The sequence below is a fragment of the Cinclus cinclus genome, chromosome 16, assembly GCF_963662255.1.
Source record: "Cinclus cinclus chromosome 16, bCinCin1.1, whole genome shotgun sequence".
NCBI classification, from domain to species: domain Eukaryota; kingdom Metazoa; phylum Chordata; class Aves; order Passeriformes; family Cinclidae; genus Cinclus; species Cinclus cinclus.
In genome coordinates this window covers 4,756,057-4,771,885 of record NC_085061.1, presented here as the reverse complement: position 1 = coordinate 4,771,885, position 15,829 = coordinate 4,756,057, and the positions used below count along the sequence as shown (strand labels likewise).

The 15,829-nt window shown below is 42.6% G+C and overlaps 1 protein-coding gene across 1 annotated transcript in view; it reads right to left on the bottom strand.

Moving 5' to 3' along the window:
* Positions 1-15,829, bottom strand: part of MAD1L1 (mitotic arrest deficient 1 like 1) — a 343,907-nt gene that overhangs the window by 146,628 nt on the left and 181,450 nt on the right. Inside the window, exons 13-14 of the mRNA XM_062503321.1 lie at positions 14,574-14,662; positions 5,583-5,673 (exon numbers count right to left, since the gene is read on the bottom strand). Of these exons, the coding sequence (XP_062359305.1) occupies positions 5,583-5,673; positions 14,574-14,662 (180 nt within the window). The remainder of the gene's footprint in view (positions 1-5,582; positions 5,674-14,573; positions 14,663-15,829) is intronic.

The window sequence follows — 15,829 nt, the reverse complement described above, 5'->3', positions numbered from 1 at the left end:
CTGGGTGACTCCATGGTGCTCCTCTGCCCCTGGCAGCTGCTGCCCGTGCCATCCCATCTCCACTGCTGTTGTCATCTCCAGAACCAAGATCACTGGCCCCTTCTTCAATCAAAGCCAGCTTCCTGTGTGAATATTTTCCTGTTTTATGCAAGCATTACACACCTCTGATCTGTCATTAATTATTACCCATGATGTCTGTTTATCTCATGTTTTCTGTTGCTGTTTTGAGCAAAACTGTGGAGTGATCCCCAGAGTGGTCTCTGCCTATATACACTTGAGCAGATACACCTCCCTAAGTCAGTGCAGACCTGCTGCTGCCTGTGGAATTTAGAAGATTATCTTTGCTTGTAAAAAATGAGCAAATCCAGAAGACTGTGGAACAGATCACAAATCACTGTTCCCCATCCACTCCCACTCACTCCCACGAACTCAATGCACTGGATGAGTGGGGCAGCACAATATGACCCAACCTTCTGCAGTCCTGCACCTGCACTTCTCTTCATCTTCTCTTTACTGGGTCTCCTGCTGTATGCTCTTAGTTATTCTATCTTATCATTAAGTCCCTCTGGAATACACGCAAATTTGTTTTTATACCTTGCCAAAAGCAGTACCTGAGTGAAGAGATGCCAAGTGATTTGCCCAGAACCATCTAATGAAGCCTAAAACAAAAATTAAAAAAAGGACAGGAAGTTTGTGAAAAGGGAAGGCATGGAGATAATCCAGGGAGAAGACTTGTGAGCATTTGAGAAGCCAATTAGAGAACCTTGAAAGGCTGACTATGTCCTTTTAAGTTTTATAACAGTGTAAACGATTCATTCATCATTCTTCACTGGTCACAAAATGAACAGTTCGACTGTTAAATGACCTCAGCTTTGCCTTGGGTTCTTAACTCTAAGCTAGTCTCTGCCTGGCTGCCAAAGCCCTAACCATAAAATGAGTCATTAATGCTTAAAGAGGAGAAACATTCTCTGTCCACCTTCCCCTGGGGTACAGCTCCCAGATGTTTTGTTATTCCCTCAAAATAGAGTGCTAGAAGGAGGAGGCCAGCCCAATCAGAAAGGTTGCAGAGATAAGGGGTAAGAAAGAAACGTGAATGCTCTGGATATTCAGCACTTCTATCATTCATGGACATCTCACTCCTGGAGAACTAAACCCAGCAGGCACTTCCTCAAGGACACTGTAATAGGCAATTCAGTCCCTTCTATTCTACACAGCAAAGTTTAACATAAACTCCAGCTTCTGTCAGGGGTAAGCTTTCTGATGACTGTCCCCACACTGTGTAGTCAGCTCTTTCTCAGCTTCGAAATAGGCAAAAATCAATCCTTTCAATATGTATGAATAATACTGCATTTTTGAGAGTGTTGCCTCATTACTGACTGGCAGAGAGGCTAAACACAACCAGTTACTGCTGTGAGCAGGGACATGGCAATCAAAGTTGGACAGTCCAGAGTTTGTGTCAAGTCATGAACCTTTCCCACAGACAAACTGTCTTGTTGGGTTTTGTCTACTCCTGAGATCCTCTCCCAGTTTTCTATCAGGTTTTCTGGTCTGCCTGCATCCACAGGTGATTCTTTTTTACCCAGAAAGAAGCCAGAAAATACAGACTCTTTCCATTTAGCCTCATAAATACACATGCACACGCTCAAAGGGATTAGGCTGTCAGCTTAGCCACAGGACTAGAGGTGATTTTCAAGCCCAAACACATCTCCTTGTAAAAAAAAAAAAAAAACAAACAAAAAAACCATCTACTTGTCTTTTATCCATACAGATCCACTTATCTGAACTCTAACTGGAGTTTCATTTTTCTCACCAATCAGCTGTGAACTAATTATGAGGACTTTAACTAGTCCTGCTCCCTCTCCAAGCACATGGATCCAATTAAGTCAAACTGCAGCTGATTTTAATCAATCTTCCTTGAAGCAGCCAACCTTGAAGAATCTCTTCTTCAGCTGGAAGAGTAGAGGAGAGCAGGAAAAGTAGGAGAGTAGTATTTGCATAAGGAACACTTCACATCTGCTTGGTTGCCTGTAAACAGGTCTCCTAGCAGTAAGAAATGCTAATTGAACACTCCTCACAACTCTTTCCTCCCACTTTATCCAAAAAGCATTGATTTGATCAGTCTCTTTTGTTCCTGGCAGCAAGCTGCACTTTTCCACCAGCACCTCTGGAAGATGGTACTGATCATTTCAGATAACTTAAACAAACCAAACCTTTCTCTGAAATCTCAGCCTGCCCACCATGGGCCAAGCAGTAGCAGCTCAGGTTTCCTGGAAATGTTTTCTTGCTTCATCAAAAGGAAGACGAGTAGAGGAGATGAGATAAAATTATGTGTTTAAACCCACTCTTTTCATATTATTTGAATCCCTCTCCTGAGCCATGGTTTCAAATGTTTTCTTTGAGATAATATCCTGGGCACCAGGGAGGCAGTCTCAACCAGGTGTCATTTCTCTACAGCTCTACATCTCCTGTGTTTTTGCAATCTGAGGTTTTCATTAGCAGTGAAGACCTGGCCAGTGAGTGATATCCATGCTGAAGTCTTTATACCAGTGAAGGAAAATCAATGCAGCCTGTAGCTAGGTGTCAGGAGTCAAGGGGTTTTGGAAGATGGGGTGTGTGGAAGTGGAAAATACCTTCAGGCATAATTCAAGCTGTCCCCACACAAGCACAGAATACAAAAAGATGTCAGATGTTACACACCCGGCTGTGGAGAGCTATCAGCACCTCAGTTCACTTGTTAATACTGAGCTCAAGGAGTGTGAGTCACACACCAAAAGCACCTTTCCAGGTACTCCTTTGCCTTCTGCCCAGTCCATCAGGGTCCCCTTGCTCAAAAAGTGGGCTTTTGTGCAGAAATCAGCAGAATTCCTGTGCCAGTATTCAGATGCAAAAGGATGTGAGAGGAGGAATTTCTTCACAGAAATGAAGATTAGAATTGGAATGGGCTGCCCAGGGAAGTGGTGGATTTACTATTCCTGGAGGTGTTTAAGGAAAGACTGGACATGGCACTCAGTGCCATGATCTGCTGGTGCTGGGTCATAGGTTGGTTTCAGTGATCTGAGGTCATTTTCAACCTCAATGATTCTGTGATTTGGAGACAAACAGTTTTGAAACTCTACTCCTTTCCACACCTCAACACATTCAAACAGACAATTTAAATTATAAATTATCAGCTGTACCTCCCTAGATTTCATGCACCAAACACAACTTCGTGAACTCAACAGATTCAGTTCTGTGTAAAGCACTCAGAGCCTTAATTCTACAACGTCTCTTCCAAATTCCTAACTTTAATATGTCCCTTCTACATATCTTTCCTTTAGTACATACAATTCCAGGGGTCAGAGGTTTTATTTTACAAGATGGAACTGCAGATGAAGCTTTGTCAGAAATCACCTTCATTCTACCTGGTTTAATGTCAGTCCCCTCTCTTACACCTTTATTTGATTTGAAGCTATGCTTCTCCCATATTTGTAGTTTTACAAACTCTGTCTTCCTGTTCAGTAAAACTTCCATGTGACTTCTGTATGTAGTTTGTCTTGCTTTTCCCCCCTTCATGATACACACTTTATTTTAACCCATCATTTCCCAATGATTTCTTTCAGAGGTGGGAATAAATAACATGTCAAACAAGCAACACTTCAGTGACCTTATCCGAGTGACGTTTTCAGCATATTTGCTCAGCACTTATTGAAGAGGTGAATTTCTAAGCTTATCCTTAACTTTGTGGGTTCTCACTCTAACAAACCTTCTTTCAATGTGTTTATAAAAAGAGTATTTTTAAGCTTGGCCTGCCAAGGTATTTGATTCACAAGGTCAATAAAAATTGGGAAGGCTGATGTTTTTCCCTCTGAGGAGTTTTTTGGCCATTCAGGTGGGCACACACTGATCAATACTGACACTTTAGCATTCAGCTGGCATATTCCTGTACTTGTGCTTTTCTCTCTACTCCTTCTCTTTTGAAAAAACTACTTTGGGCATCAGGTCCTCTAAGACACAAGTAAAGTGAGACTTGAGGGACAAAGAGAGCTACCTCCTGTTAAATAAGGAGTCAAAGCCATGTCCTCAGCTTTGGCAAGGGAAATGGAAGAGCATCATTACCTGAATTCAGCTCACTAACTACAGAAGGTTTCTCTTTCCTAGACTTGTTACTCAAGACTTGGCATCTCAAGTCACTTGGCTCATCTCTCTATGAACAAACACAGCAGATCTTTGGGATATTTTGAGACCACAAATAAAATAGGGAATTCTTCTGGTCAGGCCTTCTTGGAAAGCCAGCAACCACTCTAAGACCACGTAGGCAGATTAACCATGACCTGAGCTGTAACCTGCTCTGAAACCAAAGCTGCTCGTGTGTTTGTTGGAAACCTAACATCCAAATACCAGCCCAAAGCTTTCATCTCCTCCTGATGACTGAAACCCAATTAAAGGAGAGTGAGGTGACAGGTTTCACACTAAACATGGCTCAGCAGAGATGCTCTGCAGCTCTTAGCTCCCTGCTTTATCAAAGCTGTCACTTTCCCTGTCTCCAGGAATGGGTTATAAACATAAAAAAAAATTGATTCACGTCTAATAGGTGTCAAGATAACATCAATGGTCTGGCTGAAATCTGGGTAATTTCAAACCTGCAGGTTTTCTACAATGAAGCAATCTGAAGAAAAAAAAAAAAGAGGGAAAATAAAGATTGAAACAAAGAACAATTAAGATAATAGAATGCTACAATTGTTCAGCACATCCAAGAGAAAAGAAGGAAGAGATAACACTCTTCATAGAAGGGTGGGCTTTGATTGAACCAACAGGCTCAGGTTCTTGTTTGCCCAGGATATTTCAAACAGGAAACACCACAAAACCTTGAAGCAACTCCCCTGCCCTTCCTCTGCACAGGAAAGCTGTTCCTAGGGTGACAACAAGCCAGTCCACTTACCTGCTGCAGGTGCCCTGTGTGAGATTTCACAGATCTATCCAGAGTGAAAAGCTGAATGCCTTCTGTTGCAGGGGACAGCACCAGGAAAAGGCAAAGCACAGAGTGGCACAGCAAAAGGAACACACCTCCCATCCTCCTGACTCCACTCCTTCTGCTCTCCACGTCTCTGGGTGCTGCCAGCTCACCCCCTCAACAGCACTGATGGTTCCTGGCTTGGGAAGCTCCTGCCTACTGAGGTGGTCTCTGCTTCCATCACGGATGCAAGCAGAGAGGAGACTTTAAAAGCTCAAAATTTCCCTTCTACCATGCTGTTCAGCCCTATCTATGCTCCTACTTTGTCATGAATGAACCTAGGGACAGACAACTTCCAGGGGTGGAGCGACTTAACATGGACCAATTTTTAAGGCTCCAAGAAGAGAAGTCCTAGAGAGAGTTATTCAACAGCACAACTGAATCTGTGTGATTCCATCTGACATCAAACCTCTCTGATGGCATGGTCAGAAACACAGGTGTGACAGTGCAGTCAGCACAGCTGCCCCATGGTGCCTTGCCCAGATGGAGAGGAGGGAAACTCCGTGCTGGAGCTCTGGCACATCTGTTAGAACAGCCATGGCACATGGACCATGCCAGGCTCTCCAGCTGCTCTGGACCTCCACACTCCTACCTGCAGAGTGAGCTTCTCCAGCTTCATTTCCAGAGATCTGTTCTCCTCTGCCAGCTTGCTGCGTTCAGCTTCCAGCTCCTCAATTTTCAACCTGGAGAAGAAGGGAAAATTAATAGACTTTGGGTGTCCCTGCACAGTTCCACCACAAATAATCAAGTAAAGCATGCAACCAGAAACAGTATCAGATTATTCCTGCATTCAGTACTACAGAACTGCACTACTAAAGGAGCTAATAGACATGGTTAAAAGTGACATGTTTATGTGATGAGAATGCAATTTGTATATTAAAAATATACAATTTGAACATAAAGCAAGTTCAGCTTGGATACCTTCTGAACCACAGACTGAGTCTAGACCATCATGTTTAATAACCACCAGCAGCTAAAACCTCCATGAGGTATCAAATTTCTTTTTGATCTGATTTATACTTTTGGCCTTTACAACACTCTTTGGCAGTAAGTTCCACAATTTAATTATGTGCCGTATGAAAAATTAGTTCAGTTTGTTTTATACTTCACATGTGATTATTTCACTGAGTGCCCGTTAGTTCTGCTATGAAAAGTCATGAATAACTGTACCACACTCTCCCCTCCACTCCACAGTACAGGCCTCCTCTATTATTTCCTGAAGAATCTCAGTATAGTCTTCCTTCACACTAAGGATTTTCCATATTTTTATCATTCTTTCTTGTTCCCTCAAGTTTTGTATAGACTTTTTGACATGAAATAAGCTGGAACTACAAAGAGCACTCCAATATATTCAGTGGTACAATGACGAATTATGCTTAATTCTCAACTTCCTTTCCAACAGCTTCCAGTATTCTACTTGTATTTTTAACTATGGAGCATCTAGCTAATATTTTCAGAAAGCTGTTCACAATAATGTAAGATCTCTCTCCTGAGTGACAACAGCTCATTTAGAGCTCTCTGTTGTGGGAGTAAAAGTAAGGGTGTTTTTTCTTATGTGCATGGGTTGGCAATTATTGACATGCAACTTCATCTCCCATCTCAAGCAGCATCCTAAGATTTCTTCTGAAATTCTGAATGTTCTGATGAACTGAATCATTTCATATTATCTCAAACCCTGCCATCTCATTACTCACAGACCCCCTTTTTGTGTTGGACAAGTTCCCAGTTCTCAATCAAAACCATTCTAGGATATGGTGGAAAAACCCTCAGCTTTGTGAAAAATATTTATTCTTTGATTTTCAATATTTTGACTTCATATTACATATGCAAATTAATGGAAGAAAAATGCATGAAGTTTTACAAAATAAAAATATATTGTATTATCTCTGGCTCAGGAAATCCTGGAGACAAGGCACAGAGAAGCCAGGAAAGCCTCCTGGCAAAGTACCCAGATGTTCTGTCCCATCCACATGGGCACCCACCACTGGCCACCCCCACAGACAGTACACTGGGACAACCAGACCTCTAGGGTTTATATATTCTTATCAATCCAACAAAGAATCTCCTTTTTTTTTAATTCCATCAAAGTTTCTTTATGACCTTTGACTCAAAGTTTTTTTGAAAGGTCAAGTACATTAGATCAGCCATACCAGCCTTAGACAAACGACTGGTGAATCCTTCAGAGAACTCCATCAAACTTGTTAGGCAGGAGATACAAGCATAAAAGACTGGATACAAAATTTTTGCTTGCATTTAACCCTTCTACATGTTGACTTGGTGGGATGAATTGTGCAACTAACACAGAACACTGATCTTTGGATTCAATTTTCTCAGGATACTTTTCTCAGAATATTCTTTAAAAATTAATTATCTTGCTTAATTATACTTTCAAATGACCTAAATTAAGCTGAAAATCCTTGCTCCATACAATAAAGAATGCAAACATCTGCCAATATCCCAAAATTACGCAACAGCAACTTCAGGTACAAGGAAGAAGTCATCTCTCCTATTCATTTGGCAACAGTTCCAAACTTTTCCATAGAAGCAGGTTGATCTACATCATGTTCAGCACAGAAACTTCTCCTTTATAAATATGCAGCTTAGATTGCTTAAATTATTTGTAAGCCTGACCCCTGCTGGCAATTTTCAAATATGATAAGTCTCATCTTTTTCTGCTCTTGGAAGACTCTAAAATGCTGAGGAACACTTTTAGCACTGTCCAGGCCATTAAAAAATATCATCAATAACTTTCAGAAGAAGCACAAAGCTAGTGGGGATGGAGGATGCTGAAGCAGGAGACCGAAAAGGTCAGGAAAAATGGAAATTCAAAGTGGAATTAATGCTTTCAGTGGTGCATTTCTAAATGGATTGCAGAACAGGCTGTGAGGAGAGCAACACTCTTCTCTGAGGAACAACAGCACAACAGCTCCTGAAAGGTCAGAACCAAGCACAGGACTCTCATCAGCACTTTCTCCATCCTTGACATGCTGAATTTTAATTGGGAACAAATTTCTACCCATCCAGCTTCACAAATAATCTGGTGCTGCTGTTTTATCTGTCTGCAGAACTTGTCTCTGTGGGGAGGTTTAAGATCAGGTGTCTCAGTTGCCCTTTGAAAATCACTCATAGCAGCAGCCAGAAAACAGTTCCCAAAGACCTGAGACACAGCTATAATGAGGGTAGATTCAAGCCATTAGATTTTTGTGCTATTTCACCTGCAATTTTAGGATTCAACAATCTGTTTGTGCCCTTTGTGCCTCACTGCTGAGCAAGCGGTGATTTAAAGCCTGGGGCACTCCCAGTCAGGCAGCAGAGATCACAGAGCCCTGAAATGGTTTGTGGTGGAAAGGACAGTAAAAATCATTTAGTTCCCCACTCTGCCATGGGCAGGGACACCTTCCCCTATGCCAGATTGCACCAAACCACATCCAAGCCAGCCTTGGACCCTTCCAGGGATGGGGCAGCCCTGCTCTGGGTAATCTGTGCCAGAGCCTCCCCACCCTCACAGGGAAGAATTTCTTCCACTTATCCCATCTAACCCTGGCCTGCATCAATTTGAGGCCATTGCTCTTTGTGCTACCACTGCATGCTGTGGTCAAGAGACCCTCTTCAACTCTCCTGCAGTCCCTTTGGGCACTGAAAGGCCACAATAAGGTCATCCTGGAGCCTTCTCTTCTCCAGAACCACCTGCTCTGTGACCAGCAACAGGTACAACCTGTGAGCTGAGGGTCACAGCCTCTCCCCCTGAGCATGGCCTTGGGCTCACCCCCAGATGGCTGCTCCTTCCCAGTGTCCCATGGGGACATCCTCCTTTCCTGACACAACCTAGGGCTGTAGGGCTTCCTTTCCTGTCTGGGCAAGGTCAGCCCATCGAGGCGTGGGGCACTCCCTGCTTCTCCTTCAGACACAAAACCTGCTGCTTCCTCTGCACTCAGGAAGGAGAACATTACTGTAACCTTTGTGCCAAGAGGATTTGGGGACTGACTAGTGCTTTCACCATTTATCCCTCTCCTATCCCATTTTTAACACTGTTAAGTGTCCTGGATCTCCAGTGGGAAAGCGTTCAGAACCATCAGCAAACAGTTTGTGCTATTCCAGCTTTGCTTCCCAGCCCCCTGGGGAACCCTTCCCAATGGCAAAGAGAGAGAAGCAAGGGAAATCCTATCTGTATATAAACACAGCAAAGCAGTTGCAGCTGCTGGTTAAAATACGGAAGTCAAATATTGAAAAATATTTACTGGCTTGGCACTTGGATTTTTTTAATTTGCACATTTTTTTTCATTAGGCTCACATATAAGGATGATTGTGCACTGCTTGGGGATGCACCAGCATCCACAAAGGCAGCCTTGGTGCACACTCCTTGTGCCTTTTCTCTTCAGGGACACCTGTAGAACAGAGATGATGCTATTTTATTACCAATTTGCAATCCTCCACTTGTTACATATTGGAGTTATTCAGGTAGGGAGAACAATCCAAGACAAATCCACATGAGTACCACAAAAAGCAGGGTATGGAAACACCTGCATACAGCACAATCATCTACAGGCTCAATTTTTGGCCCAGAATGGTCTGGGTTAAAAGGGACCTTAAAGCCCCATCCCACCTGGCCTTAAAAGCTGGTTTCCATTCTAAAGACAGCCTTGTGCCACAAGGAACTAAAAACAGCTACTTTCTGAAATATCAACACCATTGTCAAGTTTTGTGATACAGGAAGAAACCATTTGAACTAATTTCTAGAGAATTCATTAACTTCTCCATACAGGGGTTTGAAAACATGAAAATATCTCTGGCAAAGATGTCTCCACCTGTCTAGATTTTCCTATATCAGACAACTCAACCATGAGTTGAAGGCTCCACAGGCATAAAGTAAATTGATGCCACCTCCACAACCTTTCACAAGATCAAATTTAGTGCAAGAACACAGATTCATTGGCATTTGCTCAGCCTCATGGATTTTCCCTCTTTTTAAAAATGGAGCTTCATATTACCTCTACTGTATGTTTCATTATCTCAATTCAGACAAGAGAATGAGAAAAAAAAAACAAAAAACCACCTACAGCCTCAGGTCTCCTGAAATGACACTTGTGAGAATCAGGAGACATCCCACCATGTATGTTCAGTCTGTCTAAAATCCTCAGCTCGTGAGACAAGGCTGCTCCTACTTCAGAAAGGCAAAAAGGGGGCAATCTGTTGGATTTTCAACAGCATCCAGGCACTCCCAGAGTCTCTCTGAGTCCAGGGATTTTCAGTGGAATTAACCAGTGAAAACTGCCCCCACCATCCTTCTTTTATCTTTGTTTTATTGGTTTTTAATGTTCTCAGCTGTGTGATGTGGTTGCCTGTGGATATCCCCAATGAGGACATGTCTCACAGAGGCCCCATCTGCTAAGGGGGCATGGCCATGTGGAAAAGCTATTGCTGAACAGGAAAACACTGAATGGAGCAGAAAATGCATGTGTTGGGAAGATGCTATTAAGGGACCCAGATGGCATTGAGATGGTGTTAGGAGCAGAGCAGACAGAATTCCAGCAAGTGTGACTAATGGGCATTGGCAAGGACATGAATTTCTTTTGAATTACTGTAACTCTACCCAGCCACTAAATCCACAGAAAACATTTAGGAGTTACTGGGGTTGCAGTGTGACAGCAGAAAGAAAAAGTTCAGATTTGTTCCAGCTGAAAAGGTTCTTCAGCTGTTGCCACTTAAGTCTTGAGTGAAGTTCTTTTTAAATATATTCCTTATATTTATAGATTGTGAAATACCAGTTTCTGCACAGTTATCACCTTCCCTCTAAAAGGTGCTAATGCCCAAATGCTGTACCCTACAGTACAGAAACTCAGTGGGTTGACCACTGCTTCTTTTCATAGGATCTGCAGAATGCAAACAAATATTATTTCAGAGGGAGCAGCAAAAAGTGTGAGAAATGACAGCATTAGCACTGCTTTTATTGTCTCTCCAGAAACGATGATGCTGGGAGAGAGTTTCACATTTAAACTTATAAAAGGTCTGACGAAATAGCACTTTGTTCTCAAGAGAAGGAGGAAAAACTGATAAAGTCTTTAAAGTTTCTGGCTGAAAATTTACTTTCCGTACTAAAGAAAAATGAGACAAAGGGTATTTTTCTTAAAAACTCTCATTCACTCACAGGAGGTGAATACAGATTCAAAGGATTAATATGGATTTTTTTTTTTTCTCCTTTGTGTCTCCCCTGCTCTTGTTTTCAGAAGTGAGCTCCTAACCACGGGGTCTGTATGGAAATGCCTGGAGGCTCAACAGCCCATTCCTGTTCTGCACACTCCTCTTGCTGGCTTCAGTGGTTCCTCCTATTTTTCACATTCCTTCGTGACAGCAGCTAACAGGAGAGGCTGGGCTCATCCTGCAGGTTACAGGATTTCAAAGACTACAGTAAACTACAGAAATGGAAATAACTACCTCGTAAGCTGCGGCATTTCTTTCCCCACTTTCCAATTTGGAAGTTTGTGCTCTTCCCCCTGCTTTCTCCCAGAATTAGTTTCTGGCAGTGGGATGTAGAAGGAAGGAGTGACAGTGGAGTTTGTGTTGCTCTCCTTAGCAGCTACATAAAATTGACTCTACTGGTGAGGCCCACAGGAGGAGGAGGAGCAGAGCAGACCTAATCCCTTCCCATTCTGATCCCTGGTCTCCTCCAAGCCCCTTCTGCTCCTCAATCACACCCACCCAGTTCATTGCTGCTGTACAGAGAGGACACATCCAGCTGAGCCACAAGGAGTGTTCTGATGTGGATCACAGAACATTCTTCCTGAGCCCCAAAGGACTGAGAGAATATAGTGATTTTATTCTGTGTTCCTTTGAGAAGGAACCTCTTCTGTGAAGGAAGTACTTGGCCCGGTTTCTTGAACAACACAAAGAAAATGCAAAATGAAGTCCAACCATATCCATTGACTATTTAAGTCTAGAAACATAAAAATAAATCCTTATGGAGTCAATTCTGATATTTCCCTCCATTCAGATGTGGAGTGCCTGAGAGTGCAAGATGTCTGAAGCAGTAATAGAAGCCAACAGTAAGGAAAAAGGAGCAGGGACTGGCTTACAGAACTCCAGCAGGAAGAGAATGGCTTGCACCAAGTCATTTATTGTTAAATCTGAGCAGTGAAAAGGGTGATCAAAATCAAACAAATCCATGCTTTGTGGAACAACTCTGTAACTAAATAACTAGCATCAGGGGTTTGGACAAGTAGTCAAATCAGCCATGACAACAAAAAGTGGTTCAGTAAAAACTTACAGGAAAAAACAGTTTGGAATTAGAACATGGAATTGTGGCTGCTATGCACCCACAGCCTCAGGAGCAAGAGAGATGAAAAAGCAAAACATCAATGTGAAACGACTGCAGAAGCTTGGCCTCTGCTGAAATAATCTTCAGAGTATGGCTCATCATTAGAAAACAGCTCTGCACCATCAACCACCACACTGGGAATTGGCCTGGGCTTGGGACATGCTTTGTGTGAAAGGTTTGACACCATTTCATGGAAGGAGGAGAGAGTGATATTAGTAGTCAAAGGAATTCCTTAGAAACAAAGAGGGAAAAACATTATCTAGGAGCTTTAGGGCTACTTGTTGAGCTGAATCAAACACCACAACCCCATAACAAGCAGGTATTTATTTGTGAGCTCCACTCATCCCTGCCCAGGAAATATTTTTATTCAGGGCAGAGGCAGACATCTCCATCCCCACTGCCAAGAGGATTATGGAGTGGTCTGGACTATGTGGCAGTCCAGCTGCTTCCCCCTACACACACTGCCACTGAAGCTGCTCAGGTAATAGATGGCAAATGCTGTTAAGGGAAGCTAAACACCAAATAATTAATCTTATATGGGAAAAAAAGAGACTGAACAGCTCCCAGATGAAAGGGTGCTGCAGCAACACCAACCAGGGAGGGAGAGACTGGGGAGGCACTGCAGAAAAACTCTGCAAACCTGCAGGTCCCAGAAGACAGCAAACAGGCTGCTGGTTTTACTGATACATAGACACATTATGAATCAGGAGTGGCAGGTTAAATATTGCCAAGGAGGTGCTGAATACTCCTGCAGCAGTGAAAACCTCAGATTTCAGAGGGTCCAGTATGCCTTAGCAAGGAAAAGCCTGAATGAGCTTAAAAAAAAGAAAAAAAAAAACAAAAGAAAAAAAAATTAAAAAAAACACAAAAACACAAAAGCAAAAGTTGATGGAGATGGGTTTATCTCCCTGAAAAGGGGAACTCATAGCATTCTCTCCTTTAGCAGAACTCAAACATATGATAGAATAAAAAAAGGAGATGTATGCCTTGGGCCTCCTGAACTATTAGAGCATCTTAAGGGAACTATAGGAGCAAGTCCCCAAGACTAGGTGTACAGCCCTAAAATGCATTGGAATAGCTTAGCTGAACATGTGTTATTTTCAAACACCTCCCTCCTGCTATGGAACTGGGCTTTCAAAGCTGTAAAACAAGCTCCAGAGGCAGAGCACAAGAGCAAAGCCATAACATACAGGCCAGTAATTTCTGCTTTCTGCAGGATTCTGCTCACTGCAAAACCTTGCTTTTAGTCCTATGAGGCAGTCACACTTTATTGTGATGGAGCTGAAAATATAAAAGAATTAAGACATGAAAGTCCAGCCAAAGTCTTACATCAGCTGAGGATAAAATACTCAGCCTGTGAGGACCTGATTTGCCCAGCTTAAATAAAAGAAACTCCATTAAACACTCAGAAACAGATGAACTTTTCTGTGCTTGGTATTTATTGTGTCACCTGCTTTGCAATGGAAGCTATAAATGTTTTAATAAATACATGGAAAGGTTGTTTAGCTTCACTGTAGCTTTTGTAAATGCTCATGTATCCTCTGCTGAAATGCTGTTTTGTAACTTCTCTTTCACTGAACACAACAGGTACCCCCCTGCCATCTCCAGCAAGGCACAAGGGGAAACATCCCTCTTTTATCTCCAGTGCTACACATGCATCAGCAGTACAAAAGCTGGATTCTAAACCTCTTCACACACATGCCAACAGATCCTGTATTTACAGTCAAGATTTGGTCAAAACAACAAATAAACAGCAATTCTATTTCCATGGGAAAGAAAGTCAACAGCAGGAATAGTGATGCAGGAGCCAGGCTTATGAATTAACTGACAGCAAAAGACCCCAGATATCAAAAGAAAAGAGCCTGAGCCTCCCAAAAGATAGCAAAGCTTATAAAGTATCTAAATGCAGGACAGATCATGGGCTGAGTGTTTCTGCTGATGATTCATGGGGTCTTCATGTCCATAAAAGCCAGTGAGAAAGTAAAACATGCTCAGAAAAAGAGCATCCTACTTCAGGAATACAAGGAAAATATGTTCTGATCGTGTTCTTCATGTTCTGACCCCCTTGCCTGAGTAGCAACACACTATGGACACAGGCAGTCTCTACATGTAAACTTCTTCATGCACTATAACACAGTGAGTTCCCGTACCTGCTGCTCCAGGAGGTGACAATAACCACAAAAGGCAGTGAAACTACCCCAGGCATTTCCCTTCTCATTAGTTTCACCAAAAAGAGTAGAATCTGCTCAGCCTTCCCCTTGCTCTGCCTACCTGAGGGTGTCCACCTCCTCCTTGGTGATGACAGTGCTCTGCTCAGCCGTGCCCTGCTGAGACTTCAGGACCTTCATCTCCACCTCCAGCTGCAGGAGACAAAAGGTATTAGTTCCTGCAGCACAGGTAAGGGCACACACGAGCAGCAAAAGGGAGGAGAAAATCATGAGGTTCTGCACATGTCAGACTCCTCATGATACAGATGTGAAGCACAACTTGTGTTGAATGTCAAAACCTCACTCAACCCTCCTTCCCTTGGCAATTCCTTTTACCTTTCCCGACTTTTTCTCCACAGTAGATGAGGCAAAGGAAGTTGAATGTTCCTAGCGAAGCTTCTGCTTCATGGATAATGGGATGCAGAAGACTCTGTGTGGCATTAGGAGCTCACTGGAACCTGAGGTTTAGTATTGATAGTTCAACCTCACTCAATTCCTCCCCCAGAAGATATGAACCACAGGATTACATTGCCTTGTCCACGACAGCTCTGAGACGCATACATTGAATCCAAAAGACTGGGGAATATTTCCAGCACTTTCCAATATAAACTTCTCGCTCTAGCTGCTCAGGTAGCTCTGGCTGAACAAACAAACAATTAAGAGTATTTTTCTGCCTCTGGCTTTGTTTGGGTAGGAACTCACAAGAAAGTGTTTCAAAACTCTACAGACATGAGAACTTCTTACCCAGACTCTACATTTCCCAGGCTCCCTGACTTGTAACAGTCTGGATCCCTAATTCAGAGATCAAGATAATGCACAGATTGATAAACTCCATATGTTACTAGTTTCTAAACCCCTCACAAAATTATTTATTATGAAGTGTAAGCAGAGACAAACCACCTAGAGGATACTCAGACTTCTGTTCCAACACCTTCTCTCAGCTTAGACCTTCTTTACACACTCATCCTTGAGATTCTGGACTTCCTTTTGTCATCTGTCTTTCTACCACCTGTCCACTAATTCCCCTAATAAATCTGTTGATGGAAACGATATTTTTTTCACCCAAGAGGAAAATAATAAGCAACCCAGCCTTAATTATAGATGCAAAACTTATGACCACAGAGAGTTCAGCACTCAGCATCAGGAAATAATCCATTAATACACCATTCCCTGCAACAGCATAGATTAGACTTGCAGAGCAAAATCACATTGCAATGGCAAACTTCTGCAAGCTTTTTTCTGAAACTCTCCAATCGTACAAGAAAAAGGAGCATCTTGTCACAGACAGTCATATTGCTCAGACAGAACTGAAGTTTTGAC